The sequence below is a fragment of the Aphelocoma coerulescens genome (assembly GCF_041296385.1).
Source record: "Aphelocoma coerulescens isolate FSJ_1873_10779 chromosome Z unlocalized genomic scaffold, UR_Acoe_1.0 ChrZ, whole genome shotgun sequence".
NCBI lineage: Eukaryota > Metazoa > Chordata > Aves > Passeriformes > Corvidae > Aphelocoma > Aphelocoma coerulescens.
In genome coordinates, this window is record NW_027184085.1 from 69,572,170 (window position 1) to 69,591,515 (window position 19,346).

The following is a 19,346-nucleotide window of genomic DNA, read 5'->3' on the forward strand; positions in this document are numbered from 1 at the left end:
GGTGGCATCAGAGAGCCCTGCTGGGACAGGATGGGGCAGTGGGTGGGAGAGGAGAAGGTGTACCTGCTCGAATTGCATCCAACTGTTTCAGCAGCTCCTGATTGCTGGCTCTGAGATTGTCCCTCTGAGCCTGCTCCGTGCCCAGCTCCAGCTCCAAGGCCTGTATCTTCTTCCTTGCATCATTCTGCAAGAGGCAAGAGGAGCAGAATCACCTGTCAGTGCCACTGCTGGCAGGAGACAAAGGGCTACAAACACTAAAGCAGAAATAGCCTAGGTGGGAGAGGGCAGCTGGACCGTACTGGTAGATGAGATCGTCATCCTCCTTCCTCCCATGCCAGTGAGACAACCCCCCTACAAGAACTTCCACCCATCCTGGCCTTGGCACTCTGCTTGTCCAGCAGCCCAGCAGCAGGACAAGATTTCTGGGTGCATATTACCAGATCTTTCTGGGAATGCTCCAGGTGCTGCTGCAGGTCTTGCAGAGCTGCTGACACTCTGTCCACTGTGAGCTCTGCGGGGACATCCCCATCCTGAGAAGCACTTAGGCCCAAGACATGACCCTTTTCTGAAAAGAGAAGACATTCTGTTTCAAGATTTAATCCAACGGTCTCCAACAAACAAGGCCTCTTTCTACCTAGGAGGAGGTGCCTTTGTCCTAGAGCTCGCCTTGCAGCAGGATGTGTGTCACAGGCTGACGTTCTTTTGATGACCACTAATGTCAGCACTGCCCCAAAGACAACTGCATGGGCCCTGTGGCTTGACAGGACTTGGGCCCTTCTCCCTTCTGACTGATCATTGCTCTACAAACAAACATGGACTTGTGTCTCTGCAGGGAGACAAGACTTCCCATGGCCTGAGTCAGCCTGAACTGACAGGGTGAGTGTGTCATACCAGGATGACCAGTGTTATAAATCAAGTATGTAATTCGTGCTATTATATATAAAACTGGAATGGAATCAGACCTTACAGAGACCCAGTTTCAAAATCTCTGCACCAGCCGGGCTGAGAGAAAAATTTCACAACACTAAAAGTATTTCTTTCACAATAAGTGAGGATTCTGCCTAGGTGGGGTTGGATCTTATCACCCGGACATTTGCACCATGAAGACTTGATCACCACACTCTGATATCTACATCGCATCTGATAAGGAATCGGACATTCCGGGAACTAAGAATAACTATTCCAGGAAGCAGAGATGGCCCCTCCATCAGCAGAAATGGCCCACTCATCACCCAGGAGGGACAATTCATCAGACCCAGGAAAGGCTTTGTGCGGCCCAACTCCAGGACAAGAAAACTTCATCAATACGAGAAGAATAGAATTAATTCGGACTCTGCCCAAAAACTGTATAAGAAGGGACCAGCCAAAGCAGCAGTCGTGACTTGGGAGGTCTGGTGCGATAGAGATCAGATCTAGGCGTGTTCACCCAGCTCCGACCCCGGGCTCGGTGCTGCTTTTCTCCATCGGGGCTTTTGAAACCGATATTTCAGGCGCATAATAAATGCCATTTCTTTCTAAATTTTGATTGGGCAATTTTGTTTATCCCACCAGGAACCACCCCCCTCGCTCCACCTGCTCTCCCAGCCTCCCACACTTGCCTGAGCTCCAGGTGACCAAGTCTCTGCTGTCCCTGATCATGTGGTGCAGAACCAGGAGCAGTTTGTCCAGCTGGGATTGAGTTTCCTGGTGAGCACCACTGGCCTGTTGACACTTTGTGGCCAAGGCCTCTGCTCTGTTCTCAGAGCTCTGGAGCTTCCTACGCAGCTCAGACACCTCAGCCTCCAGCACCTGCACAGAGTCCCTCAAGCTCCCTTCTCCTGCTCGGGACTCCTCCAGCTCCTGCAGCAGCTGCTTCTCTCGAGTTGCCTGGCTAGCCTCCATCTCCAGCACTGCCTCCTGCAGGGCCCGCATCTGGAAGATGGATGCACAGAGCCTCAGGGACAGGGCTGCTCCTGAGGCAGCAGAGCAGGCAGTAGAGCAAGCAACAAAGGAGAAATGACTTCAGGCAAAAAAACATGCCCAAAACAGAAGGCACAGAGCCAAGGATTCCAATGGAAACAAGTGTCCTGAAAATAGGGAAAGGGAGCCAATGGGCATCCTTGAGGCTGCAGCTCTGAACACCGGCTGAACTGGCTGCGCTGGAAGTGCCCTCCCCAGCCTGCCATAGCCACGTCTGTGTGCCCCCATTGCTCGGTGCCCAGCACAGGCACCAACTCCATCTGGGACAACACTGCTAACAGAGGGATGGAGAAGCTCCAAAGGAGTCTGCTGCTGCTTCTCCTCCCACATTTCCCCTGCTGGGACCCAGGAGAGAACGGAGGAAACCATCGGCAGCAGACACCAGATCCAGCCTTGGCCTGTGGCTGCAGCAGCACCCCAGGGCAGAACACGGCAGCAGTGGATGCTGCTGGGAGGGGAAAGCAGTTGGGGCCTCCAAGCCAAAGGTGATGATGTGTGTCCCTGGAGAAGAGGATGCCAGGGCACACATTACCTGGGTGTTGAGCTCCAGCACTTGTCCTGTGCGGTTTGAACAGAGCTGCTTGGCCTTGCGAAGAGCAGAACGAAATTGAGACACCTGATTGTTCAGTGCCTCGTTCTTTTCTTCCAGTGTTCTGAGGCACAGGTTCTTTTCCTCCAGAGCCAGAAGCAGCCTAAAAGGGAAGCATGCAACTCATTACTACACGGTATCACATTTTAGGAACTCTTAGGACTCGCAGCACCTCGGGGGAAAACTGCTCTGTCTGATGAGGTTTGTCTAAAGAACGTGGCTGTTTGTTTGTTCCCCCTGCAGTCACAGCCCAGCATGTGCCCACTCTGCTTTTATTCATGAAAGAATGGGCAGTTGCTGCCTACATGTCCTACCTTCTTCTTGAGATGGGAATGTGAATGCAGACCTAACAAAGTCTTGCAATGAAGAGATTAGGGGAGAGGAAGAGTTTTCTTCTGACTACCCAGGCTCCAAGGGGGAAAGGTTTGGTCAACGTGGAAGAGACATTTCCTTGCCCCATCTTGTATGTCCAGGTAGGAGGAGCAGCACCCTACAGCCAGTGGATCTCGGGGAAGTTCCCCAGGATTTACCAGCACCCATCCTACTTCCAGCTGGAGAAACAAAGGCCAATAGCAGAAGTGGCAACAGAGCCTTGGAGCACAACCTGATGGAAGATGCAGAAACCTGCAGGCAAGCAAGAGGGCCCTGCCTTTTCTTTGTCTTCTTCTTGGAAGAAGAATCCTGTGGCACTGAAGACCGGCAGCACTTGGTCAGCTGCAGGAGCCCCGCTAACCTTGCTCTTGTTTCTTGCATTCTTTGCACAGTCAGTATTGCCTGTGACTCTGGAGGCTGGCAGGGACCCTGCTTGAGCCCCCCCAGGCACCTGGGGGCATTTTCTGAGGAACGATGCAACAGAGACATTCTTGGTTCTTGGGTGCCTTTGAGGGCAATCTGGCCTAGGTCAGCAATCAGGGCCTTGAGATGGTTCTGCCAAGCAAAGGCATCAGGATGCCAGGCGGGTCCAGATTCCAAAGGCTTCAAGTTACAGGACCCAAGGCGGAGCGGCTGGATGTGTCCAGCTCCTTACACTGCAGCTTGGGCAGTGTTAGCACACCCACCTCACAACAGAACACACCCCTAGAGGGAAAGAGCTACTGCAAAAGCCTTTGTCTTCAGAAAAACTCTAACTGAAGGCTTGAAAGGAAAGAAAATGAAACACAACATCCAGACAACGAGACGCGTCCGCACGGAGAGTTCAGAACTCTGCCACGTAGGAAATGCTGCCAGAGCCCCTGGCAGGTGCAAAGATGGCAAAGAGGGAATCCATTGCCCACAAGGCAGAGTCCCACAGGCTTTCATTTACCTGGCTTTTTCCTTCTCCAGGGTGTTCGAGTAAGCCCGAAATCCTGAATTTTGGTGTGCCACTTCTTGCCATTGACTTCTTTCCATCTCCAAGTTCTTCAGGTGCACTTGCAGCTCCTTGTTCTGATGTTCTGCCTCCTCCAGCATCTTCTGGAGCTGCTCAACCTCCAACAGCTTCTGCCTTGACTGCTCCTGGGCCTCACTCACATCTTGCTGGGCTCTCTGAACAATCGTTGCCTGGGACTCTCGGGAGGCTGCCAGCTGAGATGTCAACTCTCCCACCTCCAGTCAAACAGAACAAAGCAGTCAGAGGCTACAGCCACAGCCTGTCACTGTCAGCCACAGCAGAGGCTGTGAGAAAAGGCAAAGGCCAACTTTCCATTTCTCCCTGTCCTCAGAGCACCAGATTCACAATGCATACGGACAACTTGTTTCAATCTCTACGTGGCCCACCAAGGGCACCTGAAAAAGCACCTCCCACACCAAGGCTAGCAAGAAGAGGCCAGCAGGAATCCATGCTGATGGTTGCTGGCCAACAGCCCAGAGGACCAGCCCAGCTGTCCAGGGCAGCAGCTGAGATGCAGCAGAGCACTGAGGGTCCTTCAGAGCAGCTGCCAAGGAGCCCAGAGCACGAGGCAGCCCCAGGGACCACCCCAGCAGCTGCTGCTCTGCCATGGAAAAGCAAGAAGGGCACAGACCCCCTGCTGGATGCTGCGGTGCCACTGCTGTTTCACTCACCTGCTTTTCTAGAGCCTCCCTCTGCTCAAGGAGGAGATTCATTTCCTCTTTGATGCCTCGTAGTTCGTCCTTGTGCCTCTTCTGCGCTGCCTGGATTTGCCCCCAAGCTTCCTGCAGCTCAGCTTGCAGCTTTGCCTGGATGGTCTGGCAACAAAATGCAGAGCAACTTCCTGCCACCTGCCCTCAGGCTCAGCTTTTCCCACTTGCTGTCTCAAAATCCCATTCCTTCAGCGACTTTTTTGGCTTCTCTACCCAGCTCTGCTTCCATTGCAAGCCTTCCTTCCCGGGCCTGAGCTCTGGAGCTTGCCAGGCTCTGTGCTGCCAGGGCCTGAAGCAGCCCTTGCCTCCTCACTCCCAGCACCTGCCTTTTGTGCCCTTGCCACTGCCCTGCACTCTGTTCCCTGCCTGCTCAGACTTACCTGCCCCTTCTCTTGCTGCTCTTTCACCTCCTGCCTGAGCTGCTGCACCTGCTGGCAGGCTTGGCTTAGCTGTCCCCGAGTTTGGAGCAGTGTCTCTGATAAAGAATTCTTCTCCTTCTGCTTTTCCAGCAGGACCTGCACAGAAGGAAAGAGCAGAGGGCTTGACACTTCCCCTGCAAACTCTGTGTGGCAAGACGCAAAGACTGATGGGCTCACGCGCTCTCAGAGCACTTGGCTGCTGCTCCCCTGGGCCACTGTCTGCCCTGGGGGGGACACAGCTCCCCAGGAAGTGACTTAGAACACAGCCCAGGAGACATCTCTGGGTTGCTGTTCAGAAATACTCCAGGCGAGTCTTCAAAAAGATTTGTCTCTTGTCAGCGTTCCCGCTGCGCCCTCCCTGTGCCCACAAAAGAAAAGTCCTACAAACTCAGTTTGGCTATGGACTCCGACCAGTACACACCAAAAGAGGACCCATAAGAGAACAGTGAAGATCCTCCGAGGTAAGTCTTAGGAAAACAGAGCACAAGAGCAGCACAAAAATCCCAATGGAAAGCTGATGTTTCTGCCTAGTTTCCTATGAGAGGGCTCATTCCTGGGCTCAAAGATAGCCCTGTTCACCTTTCACCTCCCCAAATTCAATGTAGAAGACATGGAGGGCATGCTCCACACAGCCCCATAGCCTGCCATCTCCCACAGCTCCAGCCTTGCAAAAAATCACACCAATTCTCAATTCTCCTTGCACAATCATTACCTCTTGCTTGGCATTTTCAAATCTAGTTTGTTCCTCTTGTCTTTGAGCCTGCAGGGTGGCAACTTTCTGCCTCATCTCAACCAGCACCTTCTCGTGCTCCTGCTCTCTCTCTGCCTTCTCTTTTCCCCATTGCTGCAGCGTCTCCTGCATCTCTGCATGGTGCCTTTCCCGCTCACTTGCCTGAGGAGGGGAGGAAAAATCTTCAAGTTGAAGTGCCCAGGCAAGCTCCTCGCTGAAAAACGTGAAGCTTCATCCCTCCCACAAACCCCAACCTGAAAAGACAACAGCACTGGCTCTCTGCTCTCCAGAAACCGTGTCCTGTCAGGGAATTTAAAAGCAGGCTCAGCAGAGCCCAGAAGAATCCCAGAACCATGGAATCATTTCTGTTGGGAAAGACCTGCACAAGCATTGAGGCCAACCATTCAGAAAAGGAGGTGTCACCTTCTGGCACCCTGATGCCCCAGTCACAAGGACTGAAGGACCGGGGCCTGTTCCATTTGCTTCCAGCCCAAAGCTAATCCCTCTGTCCACCGTGGGAGCACAGCAAGACAGGAACCGAGTTCCAGCATGGAGGACACCCAGCAGCCTCAGCACTAACTGGCTTTGACATGACTACGACATCTTTTCCTCCTTATTCAGAAGAGTGCAATTTGAAAAGTTCAACTGGAAAGAGGTGCTCCTTAGAACGATTAACATAAGGGCCAAACATAGCTAGGAAATGGCCCTTCATGGCATCTGCCGTTCTCACCAGTGCATCCTTCCTTTCCTTCTCCAGGCTCTCCAGTTTCCTCTGCAGAGATGCCACCTCCTGACAAAGAGTCACACTCTCTTCCTTCAGGGCAGTGGCCTCTTTCTCCAGGGCAGTTTCTCGAGAGGTCTTCTGGTGTTCTGCCCTCCACAGCGCTGCAGCAGGAAGGAGAAGGAGAATGAGAACAGCAAAGCAAAGGCAAACTGATGTGCATCCTGCAGGGACAACAGCACTGTCTTCTCGGCCGGCCTGCGTTTGCCAGCCCCTAAGGCCACAAGGGCTTCCAAAGCTGACAGAAATGAAGGAGAAAAAAGCAGGAATCAAAGGGGCAAGGTTCAGAGGAATAGGAAAGTGTCTTTGCTCTTGGGCTTGTGCAGAGTGAGCAATCCAAGAGAGACAAAGGAGCGGGGATGCCTGTGCAGCCCTGCTCCAGAGAGGCCAATAGCCTGGGGGCTCTGGCAGGGCCTGGAGTTGGGGGGAATGGAGCTGAGGCATCCAGCTACAGCTCCTCAGCACAGACACAGCACCTGAAAGGCACCACCTGTGCACGGGATCAGCCATAGCACAGCCAGATGGCACTGCCAGCCACGGCATCTTTCTCGAGAAAAAGCTTTCACTGGCACTGGATGGAGAAATCTCCTGCTGGTTGTTTTTCCTCTCTGCCATCTCTGGGCACTGCCCTTTTTCTCTGGGTGGCATCAGAGAGCCCTGCTGGGACAGGATGGGGCAGTGGGTGGGAGAGGAGAAGGTGTACCTGCTCGAATTGCATCCAACTGTTTCAGCAGCTCCTGATTGCTGGCTCTGAGATTGTCCCTCTGAGCCTGCTCCGTGCCCAGCTCCAGCTCCAAGGCCTGTATCTTCTTCCTTGCATCATTCTGCAAGAGGCAAGAGGAGCAGAATCACCTGTCAGTGCCACTGCTGGCAGGAGACAAAGGGCTACAAACACTAAAGCAGAAATAGCCTAGGTGGGAGAGGGCAGCTGGACCGTACTGGTAGATGAGATCGTCATCCTCCTTCCTCCCATGCCAGTGAGACAACCCCCCTACAAGAACTTCCACCCATCCTGGCCTTGGCACTCTGCTTGTCCAGCAGCCCAGCAGCAGGACAAGATTTCTGGGTGCATATTACCAGATCTTTCTGGGAATGCTCCAGGTGCTGCTGCAGGTCTTGCAGAGCTGCTGACACTCTGTCCACTGTGAGCTCTGCGGGGACATCCCCATCCTGAGAAGCACTTAGGCCCAAGACATGACCCTTTTCTGAAAAGAGAAGACATTCTGTTTCAAGATTTAATCCAACGGTCTCCAACAAACAAGGCCTCTTTCTACCTAGGAGGAGGTGCCTTTGTCCTAGAGCTCGCCTTGCAGCAGGATGTGTGTCACAGGCTGACGTTCTTTTGATGACCACTAATGTCAGCACTGCCCCAAAGACAACTGCATGGGCCCTGTGGCTTGACAGGACTTGGGCCCTTCTCCCTTCTGACTGATCATTGCTCTACAAACAAACATGGACTTGTGTCTCTGCAGGGAGACAAGACTTCCCATGGCCTGAGTCAGCCTGAACTGACAGGGTGAGTGTGTCATACCAGGATGACCAGTGTTATAAATCAAGTATGTAATTCGTGCTATTATATATAAAACTGGAATGGAATCAGACCTTACAGAGACCCAGTTTCAAAATCTCTGCACCAGCCGGGCTGAGAGAAAAATTTCACAACACTAAAAGTATTTCTTTCACAATAAGTGAGGATTCTGCCTAGGTGGGGTTGGATCTTATCACCCGGACATTTGCACCATGAAGACTTGATCACCACACTCTGATATCTACATCGCATCTGATAAGGAATCGGACATTCCGGGAACTAAGAATAACTATTCCAGGAAGCAGAGATGGCCCCTCCATCAGCAGAAATGGCCCACTCATCACCCAGGAGGGACAATTCATCAGACCCAGGAAAGGCTTTGTGCGGCCCAACTCCAGGACAAGAAAACTTCATCAATACGAGAAGAATAGAATTAATTCGGACTCTGCCCAAAAACTGTATAAGAAGGGACCAGCCAAAGCAGCAGTCGTGACTTGGGAGGTCTGGTGCGATAGAGATCAGATCTAGGCGTGTTCACCCAGCTCCGACCCCGGGCTCGGTGCTGCTTTTCTCCATCGGGGCTTTTGAAACCGATATTTCAGGCGCATAATAAATGCCATTTCTTTCTAAATTTTGATTGGGCAATTTTGTTTATCCCACCAGGAACCACCCCCCTCGCTCCACCTGCTCTCCCAGCCTCCCACACTTGCCTGAGCTCCAGGTGACCAAGTCTCTGCTGTCCCTGATCATGTGGTGCAGAACCAGGAGCAGTTTGTCCAGCTGGGATTGAGTTTCCTGGTGAGCACCACTGGCCTGTTGACACTTTGTGGCCAAGGCCTCTGCTCTGTTCTCAGAGCTCTGGAGCTTCCTACGCAGCTCAGACACCTCAGCCTCCAGCACCTGCACAGAGTCCCTCAAGCTCCCTTCTCCTGCTCGGGACTCCTCCAGCTCCTGCAGCAGCTGCTTCTCTCGAGTTGCCTGGCTAGCCTCCATCTCCAGCACTGCCTCCTGCAGGGCCCGCATCTGGAAGATGGATGCACAGAGCCTCAGGGACAGGGCTGCTCCTGAGGCAGCAGAGCAGGCAGTAGAGCAAGCAACAAAGGAGAAATGACTTCAGGCAAAAAAACATGCCCAAAACAGAAGGCACAGAGCCAAGGATTCCAATGGAAACAAGTGTCCTGAAAATAGGGAAAGGGAGCCAATGGGCATCCTTGAGGCTGCAGCTCTGAACACCGGCTGAACTGGCTGCGCTGGAAGTGCCCTCCCCAGCCTGCCATAGCCACGTCTGTGTGCCCCCATTGCTCGGTGCCCAGCACAGGCACCAACTCCATCTGGGACAACACTGCTAACAGAGGGATGGAGAAGCTCCAAAGGAGTCTGCTGCTGCTTCTCCTCCCACATTTCCCCTGCTGGGACCCAGGAGAGAACGGAGGAAACCATCGGCAGCAGACACCAGATCCAGCCTTGGCCTGTGGCTGCAGCAGCACCCCAGGGCAGAACACGGCAGCAGTGGATGCTGCTGGGAGGGGAAAGCAGTTGGGGCCTCCAAGCCAAAGGTGATGATGTGTGTCCCTGGAGAAGAGGATGCCAGGGCACACATTACCTGGGTGTTGAGCTCCAGCACTTGTCCTGTGCGGTTTGAACAGAGCTGCTTGGCCTTGCGAAGAGCAGAACGAAATTGAGACACCTGATTGTTCAGTGCCTCGTTCTTTTCTTCCAGTGTTCTGAGGCACAGGTTCTTTTCCTCCAGAGCCAGAAGCAGCCTAAAAGGGAAGCATGCAACTCATTACTACACGGTATCACATTTTAGGAACTCTTAGGACTCGCAGCACCTCGGGGGAAAACTGCTCTGTCTGATGAGGTTTGTCTAAAGAACGTGGCTGTTTGTTTGTTCCCCCTGCAGTCACAGCCCAGCATGTGCCCACTCTGCTTTTATTCATGAAAGAATGGGCAGTTGCTGCCTACATGTCCTACCTTCTTCTTGAGATGGGAATGTGAATGCAGACCTAACAAAGTCTTGCAATGAAGAGATTAGGGGAGAGGAAGAGTTTTCTTCTGACTACCCAGGCTCCAAGGGGGAAAGGTTTGGTCAACGTGGAAGAGACATTTCCTTGCCCCATCTTGTATGTCCAGGTAGGAGGAGCAGCACCCTACAGCCAGTGGATCTCGGGGAAGTTCCCCAGGATTTACCAGCACCCATCCTACTTCCAGCTGGAGAAACAAAGGCCAATAGCAGAAGTGGCAACAGAGCCTTGGAGCACAACCTGATGGAAGATGCAGAAACCTGCAGGCAAGCAAGAGGGCCCTGCCTTTTCTTTGTCTTCTTCTTGGAAGAAGAATCCTGTGGCACTGAAGACCGGCAGCACTTGGTCAGCTGCAGGAGCCCCGCTAACCTTGCTCTTGTTTCTTGCATTCTTTGCACAGTCAGTATTGCCTGTGACTCTGGAGGCTGGCAGGGACCCTGCTTGAGCCCCCCCAGGCACCTGGGGGCATTTTCTGAGGAACGATGCAACAGAGACATTCTTGGTTCTTGGGTGCCTTTGAGGGCAATCTGGCCTAGGTCAGCAATCAGGGCCTTGAGATGGTTCTGCCAAGCAAAGGCATCAGGATGCCAGGCGGGTCCAGATTCCAAAGGCTTCAAGTTACAGGACCCAAGGCGGAGCGGCTGGATGTGTCCAGCTCCTTACACTGCAGCTTGGGCAGTGTTAGCACACCCACCTCACAACAGAACACACCCCTAGAGGGAAAGAGCTACTGCAAAAGCCTTTGTCTTCAGAAAAACTCTAACTGAAGGCTTGAAAGGAAAGAAAATGAAACACAACATCCAGACAACGAGACGCGTCCGCACGGAGAGTTCAGAACTCTGCCACGTAGGAAATGCTGCCAGAGCCCCTGGCAGGTGCAAAGATGGCAAAGAGGGAATCCATTGCCCACAAGGCAGAGTCCCACAGGCTTTCATTTACCTGGCTTTTTCCTTCTCCAGGGTGTTCGAGTAAGCCCGAAATCCTGAATTTTGGTGTGCCACTTCTTGCCATTGACTTCTTTCCATCTCCAAGTTCTTCAGGTGCACTTGCAGCTCCTTGTTCTGATGTTCTGCCTCCTCCAGCATCTTCTGGAGCTGCTCAACCTCCAACAGCTTCTGCCTTGACTGCTCCTGGGCCTCACTCACATCTTGCTGGGCTCTCTGAACAATCGTTGCCTGGGACTCTCGGGAGGCTGCCAGCTGAGATGTCAACTCTCCCACCTCCAGTCAAACAGAACAAAGCAGTCAGAGGCTACAGCCACAGCCTGTCACTGTCAGCCACAGCAGAGGCTGTGAGAAAAGGCAAAGGCCAACTTTCCATTTCTCCCTGTCCTCAGAGCACCAGATTCACAATGCATACGGACAACTTGTTTCAATCTCTACGTGGCCCACCAAGGGCACCTGAAAAAGCACCTCCCACACCAAGGCTAGCAAGAAGAGGCCAGCAGGAATCCATGCTGATGGTTGCTGGCCAACAGCCCAGAGGACCAGCCCAGCTGTCCAGGGCAGCAGCTGAGATGCAGCAGAGCACTGAGGGTCCTTCAGAGCAGCTGCCAAGGAGCCCAGAGCACGAGGCAGCCCCAGGGACCACCCCAGCAGCTGCTGCTCTGCCATGGAAAAGCAAGAAGGGCACAGACCCCCTGCTGGATGCTGCGGTGCCACTGCTGTTTCACTCACCTGCTTTTCTAGAGCCTCCCTCTGCTCAAGGAGGAGATTCATTTCCTCTTTGATGCCTCGTAGTTCGTCCTTGTGCCTCTTCTGCGCTGCCTGGATTTGCCCCCAAGCTTCCTGCAGCTCAGCTTGCAGCTTTGCCTGGATGGTCTGGCAACAAAATGCAGAGCAACTTCCTGCCACCTGCCCTCAGGCTCAGCTTTTCCCACTTGCTGTCTCAAAATCCCATTCCTTCAGCGACTTTTTTGGCTTCTCTACCCAGCTCTGCTTCCATTGCAAGCCTTCCTTCCCGGGCCTGAGCTCTGGAGCTTGCCAGGCTCTGTGCTGCCAGGGCCTGAAGCAGCCCTTGCCTCCTCACTCCCAGCACCTGCCTTTTGTGCCCTTGCCACTGCCCTGCACTCTGTTCCCTGCCTGCTCAGACTTACCTGCCCCTTCTCTTGCTGCTCTTTCACCTCCTGCCTGAGCTGCTGCACCTGCTGGCAGGCTTGGCTTAGCTGTCCCCGAGTTTGGAGCAGTGTCTCTGATAAAGAATTCTTCTCCTTCTGCTTTTCCAGCAGGACCTGCACAGAAGGAAAGAGCAGAGGGCTTGACACTTCCCCTGCAAACTCTGTGTGGCAAGACGCAAAGACTGATGGGCTCACGCGCTCTCAGAGCACTTGGCTGCTGCTCCCCTGGGCCACTGTCTGCCCTGGGGGGGACACAGCTCCCCAGGAAGTGACTTAGAACACAGCCCAGGAGACATCTCTGGGTTGCTGTTCAGAAATACTCCAGGCGAGTCTTCAAAAAGATTTGTCTCTTGTCAGCGTTCCCGCTGCGCCCTCCCTGTGCCCACAAAAGAAAAGTCCTACAAACTCAGTTTGGCTATGGACTCCGACCAGTACACACCAAAAGAGGACCCATAAGAGAACAGTGAAGATCCTCCGAGGTAAGTCTTAGGAAAACAGAGCACAAGAGCAGCACAAAAATCCCAATGGAAAGCTGATGTTTCTGCCTAGTTTCCTATGAGAGGGCTCATTCCTGGGCTCAAAGATAGCCCTGTTCACCTTTCACCTCCCCAAATTCAATGTAGAAGACATGGAGGGCATGCTCCACACAGCCCCATAGCCTGCCATCTCCCACAGCTCCAGCCTTGCAAAAAATCACACCAATTCTCAATTCTCCTTGCACAATCATTACCTCTTGCTTGGCATTTTCAAATCTAGTTTGTTCCTCTTGTCTTTGAGCCTGCAGGGTGGCAACTTTCTGCCTCATCTCAACCAGCACCTTCTCGTGCTCCTGCTCTCTCTCTGCCTTCTCTTTTCCCCATTGCTGCAGCGTCTCCTGCATCTCTGCATGGTGCCTTTCCCGCTCACTTGCCTGAGGAGGGGAGGAAAAATCTTCAAGTTGAAGTGCCCAGGCAAGCTCCTCGCTGAAAAACGTGAAGCTTCATCCCTCCCACAAACCCCAACCTGAAAAGACAACAGCACTGGCTCTCTGCTCTCCAGAAACCGTGTCCTGTCAGGGAATTTAAAAGCAGGCTCAGCAGAGCCCAGAAGAATCCCAGAACCATGGAATCATTTCTGTTGGGAAAGACCTGCACAAGCATTGAGGCCAACCATTCAGAAAAGGAGGTGTCACCTTCTGGCACCCTGATGCCCCAGTCACAAGGACTGAAGGACCGGGGCCTGTTCCATTTGCTTCCAGCCCAAAGCTAATCCCTCTGTCCACCGTGGGAGCACAGCAAGACAGGAACCGAGTTCCAGCATGGAGGACACCCAGCAGCCTCAGCACTAACTGGCTTTGACATGACTACGACATCTTTTCCTCCTTATTCAGAAGAGTGCAATTTGAAAAGTTCAACTGGAAAGAGGTGCTCCTTAGAACGATTAACATAAGGGCCAAACATAGCTAGGAAATGGCCCTTCATGGCATCTGCCGTTCTCACCAGTGCATCCTTCCTTTCCTTCTCCAGGCTCTCCAGTTTCCTCTGCAGAGATGCCACCTCCTGACAAAGAGTCACACTCTCTTCCTTCAGGGCAGTGGCCTCTTTCTCCAGGGCAGTTTCTCGAGAGGTCTTCTGGTGTTCTGCCCTCCACAGCGCTGCAGCAGGAAGGAGAAGGAGAATGAGAACAGCAAAGCAAAGGCAAACTGATGTGCATCCTGCAGGGACAACAGCACTGTCTTCTCGGCCGGCCTGCGTTTGCCAGCCCCTAAGGCCACAAGGGCTTCCAAAGCTGACAGAAATGAAGGAGAAAAAAGCAGGAATCAAAGGGGCAAGGTTCAGAGGAATAGGAAAGTGTCTTTGCTCTTGGGCTTGTGCAGAGTGAGCAATCCAAGAGAGACAAAGGAGCGGGGATGCCTGTGCAGCCCTGCTCCAGAGAGGCCAATAGCCTGGGGGCTCTGGCAGGGCCTGGAGTTGGGGGGAATGGAGCTGAGGCATCCAGCTACAGCTCCTCAGCACAGACACAGCACCTGAAAGGCACCACCTGTGCACGGGATCAGCCATAGCACAGCCAGATGGCACTGCCAGCCACGGCATCTTTCTCGAGAAAAAGCTTTCACTGGCACTGGATGGAGAAATCTCCTGCTGGTTGTTTTTCCTCTCTGCCATCTCTGGGCACTGCCCTTTTTCTCTGGGTGGCATCAGAGAGCCCTGCTGGGACAGGATGGGGCAGTGGGTGGGAGAGGAGAAGGTGTACCTGCTCGAATTGCATCCAACTGTTTCAGCAGCTCCTGATTGCTGGCTCTGAGATTGTCCCTCTGAGCCTGCTCCGTGCCCAGCTCCAGCTCCAAGGCCTGTATCTTCTTCCTTGCATCATTCTGCAAGAGGCAAGAGGAGCAGAATCACCTGTCAGTGCCACTGCTGGCAGGAGACAAAGGGCTACAAACACTAAAGCAGAAATAGCCTAGGTGGGAGAGGGCAGCTGGACCGTACTGGTAGATGAGATCGTCATCCTCCTTCCTCCCATGCCAGTGAGACAACCCCCCTACAAGAACTTCCACCCATCCTGGCCTTGGCACTCTGCTTGTCCAGCAGCCCAGCAGCAGGACAAGATTTCTGGGTGCATATTACCAGATCTTTCTGGGAATGCTCCAGGTGCTGCTGCAGGTCTTGCAGAGCTGCTGACACTCTGTCCACTGTGAGCTCTGCGGGGACATCCCCATCCTGAGAAGCACTTAGGCCCAGGACATGACCCTTTTCTGAAAAGAGAAGACATTCTGTTTCAAGATTTAATCCAACGGTCTCCAACAAACAAGGCCTCTTTCTACCTAGGAGGAGGTGCCTTTGTCCTAGAGCTCGCCTTGCAGCAGGATGTGTGTCACAGGCTGACGTTCTTTTGATGACCACTAATGTCAGCACTGCCCCAAAGACAACTGCATGGGCCCTGTGGCTTGACAGGACTTGGGCCCTTCTCCCTTCTGACTGATCATTGCTCTACAAACAAACATGGACTTGTGTCTCTGCAGGGAGACAAGACTTCCCATGGCCTGAGTCAGCCTGAACTGACAGGGTGAGTGTGTCATACCAGGATGACCAGTGTTATAAATCAAGTATGTAATTCGTGCTATTATATATAAAACTGGAATGGAATCAGACCTTACAGAGACCCAGTTTCAAAATCTCTGCACCAGCCGGGCTGAGAGAAAAATTTCACAACACTAAAAGTATTTCTTTCACAATAAGTGAGGATTCTGCCTAGGTGGGGTTGGATCTTATCACCAGGACATTTGCACCATGAAGACTTGATCACCACACTCTGATATCTACATCGCATCTGATAAGGAATCGGACATTCCGGGAACTAAGAATAACTATTCCAGGAAGCAGAGATGGCCCCTCCATCAGCAGAAATGGCCCACTCATCACCCAGGAGGGACAATTCATCAGACCCAGGAAAGGCTTTGTGCGGCCCAACTCCAGGACAAGAAAACTTCATCAATACGAGAAGAATAGAATTAATTCGGACTCTGCCCAAAAACTGTATAAGAAGGGACCAGCCAAAGCAGCAGTCGTGACTTGGGAGGTCTGGTGCGATAGAGATCAGATCTAGGCGTGTTCACCCAGCTCCGACCCCGGGCTCGGTGCTGCTTTTCTCCATCGGGGCTTTTGAAACCGATATTTCAGGCGCATAATAAATGCCATTTCTTTCTAAATTTTGATTGGGCAATTTTGTTTATCCCACCAGGAACCACCCCCTCGCTCCACCTGCTCTCCCAGCCTCCCACACTTGCCTGAGCTCCAGGTGACCAAGTCTCTGCTGTCCCTGATCATGTGGTGCAGAACCAGGAGCAGTTTGTCCAGCTGGGATTGAGTTTCCTGGTGAGCACCACTGGCCTGTTGACACTTTGTGGCCAAGGCCTCTGCTCTGTTCTCAGAGCTCTGGAGCTTCCTACGCAGCTCAGACACCTCAGCCTCCAGCACCTGCACAGAGTCCCTCAAGCTCCCTTCTCCTGCTCGGGACTCCTCCAGCTCCTGCAGCAGCTGCTTCTCTCGAGTTGCCTGGCTAGCCTCCATCTCCAGCACTGCCTCCTGCAGGGCCCGCATCTGGAAGATGGATGCACAGAGCCTCAGGGACAGGGCTGCTCCTGAGGCAGCAGAGCAGGCAGTAGAGCAAGCAACAAAGGAGAAATGACTTCAGGCAAAAAAACATGCCCAAAACAGAAGGCACAGAGCCAAGGATTCCAATGGAAACAAGTGTCCTGAAAATAGGGAAAGGGAGCCAATGGGCATCCTTGAGGCTGCAGCTCTGAACACCGGCTGAACTGGCTGCGCTGGAAGTGCCCTCCCCAGCCTGCCATAGCCACGTCTGTGTGCCCCCATTGCTCGGTGCCCAGCACAGGCACCAACTCCATCTGGGACAACACTGCTAACAGAGGGATGGAGAAGCTCCAAAGGAGTCTGCTGCTGCTTCTCCTCCCACATTTCCCCTGCTGGGACCCAGGAGAGAACGGAGGAAACCATCGGCAGCAGACACCAGATCCAGCCTTGGCCTGTGGCTGCAGCAGCACCCCAGGGCAGAACACGGCAGCAGTGGATGCTGCTGGGAGGGGAAAGCAGTTGGGGCCTCCAAGCCAAAGGTGATGATGTGTGTCCCTGGAGAAGAGGATGCCAGGGCACACATTACCTGGGTGTTGAGCTCCAGCACTTGTCCTGTGCGGTTTGAACAGAGCTGCTTGGCCTTGCGAAGAGCAGAACGAAATTGAGACACCTGATTGTTCAGTGCCTCGTTCTTTTCTTCCAGTGTTCTGAGGCACAGGTTCTTTTCCTCCAGAGCCAGAAGCAGCCTAAAAGGGAAGCATGCAACTCATTACTACACGGTATCACAGTTTAGGAACTCTTAGGACTCGCAGCACCTCGGGGAAAACTGCTCTGTCTGATGAGGTTTGTCTAAAGAACGTGGCTGTTTGTTTGTTCCCCCTGCAGTCACAGCCCAGCATGTGCCCACTCTGCTTTTATTCATGAAAGAATGGGCAGTTGCTGCCTACATGTCCTACCTTCTTCTTGAGATGGGAATGTGAATGCAGACCTAACAAAGTCTTGCAATGAAGAGATTAGGGGAGAGGAAGAGTTTTCTTCTGACTACCCAGGCTCCAAGGAGGAAAGGTTTGGTCAACGTGGAAGAGACATTTCCTTGCCCCATCTTGTATGTCCAGGTAGGAGGAGCAGCACCCTACAGCCAGTGGATCTCGGGGAAGTTCCCCAGGATTTACCAGCACCCATCCTACTTCCAGCTGGAGAAACAAAGGCCAATAGCAGAAGTGGCAACAGAGCCTTGGAGCACAACCTGATGGAAGATGCAGAAACCTGCAGGCAAGCAAGAGGGCCCTGCCTTTTCTTTGTCTTCTTCTTGGAAGAAGAATCCTGTGGCACTGAAGACCGGCAGCACTTGGTCAGCTGCAGGAGCCCCGCTAACCTTGCTCTTGTTTCTTGCATTCTTTGCACAGTCAGTATTGCCTGTGACTCTGGAGGCTGGCAGGGACCCTGCTTGAGCCCCCCCAGGCACCTGGGGGCATTTTCTGAGGAACGATGCAACAGAGACATTCTTGGTTCTTGGGTGCCTTTGAGGGCAATCTGGCCTAGGTCAGCAATCAGGGCCTTGAGATGGTTCTGCCAAGCAAAGGCATCAGGATGCCAGGCGGGTCCAGATTCCAAAGGCTTCAAGTTACAGGACCCAAGGCGGAGCGGCTGGATGTGTCCAGCTCCTTACACTGCAGCTTGGGCAGTGTTAGCACACCCACCTCACAACAGAACACACCCCTAGAGGGAAAGAGCTACTGCAAAAGCCTTTGTCTTCAGAAAAACTCTAACTGAAGGCTTGAAAGGAAAGAAAATGAAACACAACATCCAGACAACGAGACGCGTCCGCACGGAGAGTTCAGAACTCTGCCACGTAGGAAATGCTGCCAGAGCCCCTGGCAGGTGCAAAGATGGCAAAGAGGGAATCCATTGCCCACAAGGCAGAGTCCCACAGGCTTTCATTTACCTGGCTTTTTCCTTCTCCAGGGTGTTCGAGTAAGCCCGAAATCCTGAATTTTGGTGTGCCACTTCTTGCCATTGACTCCTTTCCATCTCCAAGTTCTTCAGGTGCACTTGCAGCTCCTTGTTCTGATGTTCTGCCTCCTCCAGCATCTTCTGGAGCTGCTCAACCTCCAACAGCTTCTGCCTTGACTGCTCCTGGGCCTCACTCACATCTTGCTGGGCTCTCTGAACAATCGTTGCCTGGGACTCTCGGGAGGCTGCCAGCTGAGATGTCAACTCTCCCACCTCCAGTCAAACAGAACAAAGCAGTCAGAGGCTACAGCCACAGCCTGTCACTGTCAGCCACAGCAGAGGCTGTGAGAAAAGGCAAAGGCCAACTTTCCATTTCTCCCTGTCCTCAGAGCACCAGATTCACAATGCATACGGACAACTTGTTTCAATCTCTACATGGCCCACCAAGGGCACCTGAAAAAGCACCTCCCACACCAAGGCTAGCAAGAAGAGGCCAGCAGGAATCCATGCTGATGGTTGCTGGCCAACAGCCCAGAGGACCAGCCCAGCTGTCCAGGGCAGCAGCTGAGATGCAGCAGAGCACTGAGGGTCCTTCAGAGCAGCTGCCAAGGAGCCCAGAGCACGAGGCAGCCCCAGGGACCACCCCAGCAGCTGCTGCTCTGCCATGGAAAAGCAAGAAGGGCACAGACCCCCTGCTGGATGCTGCGGTGCCACTGCTGTTTCACTCACCTGCTTTTCTAGAGCCTCCCTCTGCTCAAGGAGGAGATTCATTTCCTCTTTGATGCCTCGTAGTTCGTCCTTGTGCCTCTTCTGCGCTGCCTGGATTTGCCCCCGAGCTTCCTGCAGCTCAGCTTGCAGCTTTGCCTGGATGGTCTGGCAACAAAATGCAGAGCAACTTCCTGCCACCTGCCCTCAGGCTCAGCTTTTCCCACTTGCTGTCTCAAAATCCCATTCCTTCAGCGACTTTTTTGGCTTCTCTACCCAGCTCTGCTTCCATTGCAAGCCTTCCTTCCCGGGCCTGAGCTCTGGAGCTTGCCAGGCTCTGTGCTGCCAGGGCCTGAAGCAGCCCTTGCCTCCTCACTCCCAGCACCTGCC

At 53.2% G+C, this 19,346-nt stretch overlaps 1 protein-coding gene across 1 annotated transcript in view; it reads right to left on the minus strand.

Moving 5' to 3' along the window:
• Positions 1 to 19,346, minus strand: part of LOC138103890 (centrosome-associated protein CEP250-like) — a 40,690-nt gene that overhangs the window by 10,258 nt on the left and 11,086 nt on the right. Inside the window, exons 15-35 of the mRNA XM_069002502.1 lie at positions 18,981 to 19,124; positions 18,244 to 18,524; positions 16,885 to 17,044; positions 16,095 to 16,304; positions 14,458 to 14,545; positions 13,704 to 13,858; positions 12,956 to 13,135; positions 11,786 to 11,929; positions 11,049 to 11,329; positions 9,689 to 9,848; positions 8,796 to 9,108; positions 7,635 to 7,762; positions 7,261 to 7,381; positions 6,740 to 6,795; positions 6,507 to 6,566; positions 5,759 to 5,938; positions 4,589 to 4,732; positions 3,852 to 4,132; positions 2,492 to 2,651; positions 1,702 to 1,911; positions 64 to 151 (exon numbers count right to left, since the gene is read on the minus strand). Of these exons, the coding sequence (XP_068858603.1) occupies positions 64 to 151; positions 1,702 to 1,911; positions 2,492 to 2,651; positions 3,852 to 4,132; positions 4,589 to 4,732; positions 5,759 to 5,938; positions 6,507 to 6,566; positions 6,740 to 6,795; positions 7,261 to 7,381; positions 7,635 to 7,762; positions 8,796 to 9,108; positions 9,689 to 9,848; positions 11,049 to 11,329; positions 11,786 to 11,929; positions 12,956 to 13,135; positions 13,704 to 13,858; positions 14,458 to 14,545; positions 16,095 to 16,304; positions 16,885 to 17,044; positions 18,244 to 18,524; positions 18,981 to 19,124 (3,544 nt within the window). The remainder of the gene's footprint in view (positions 1 to 63; positions 152 to 1,701; positions 1,912 to 2,491; positions 2,652 to 3,851; positions 4,133 to 4,588; positions 4,733 to 5,758; positions 5,939 to 6,506; positions 6,567 to 6,739; positions 6,796 to 7,260; positions 7,382 to 7,634; positions 7,763 to 8,795; positions 9,109 to 9,688; positions 9,849 to 11,048; positions 11,330 to 11,785; positions 11,930 to 12,955; positions 13,136 to 13,703; positions 13,859 to 14,457; positions 14,546 to 16,094; positions 16,305 to 16,884; positions 17,045 to 18,243; positions 18,525 to 18,980; positions 19,125 to 19,346) is intronic.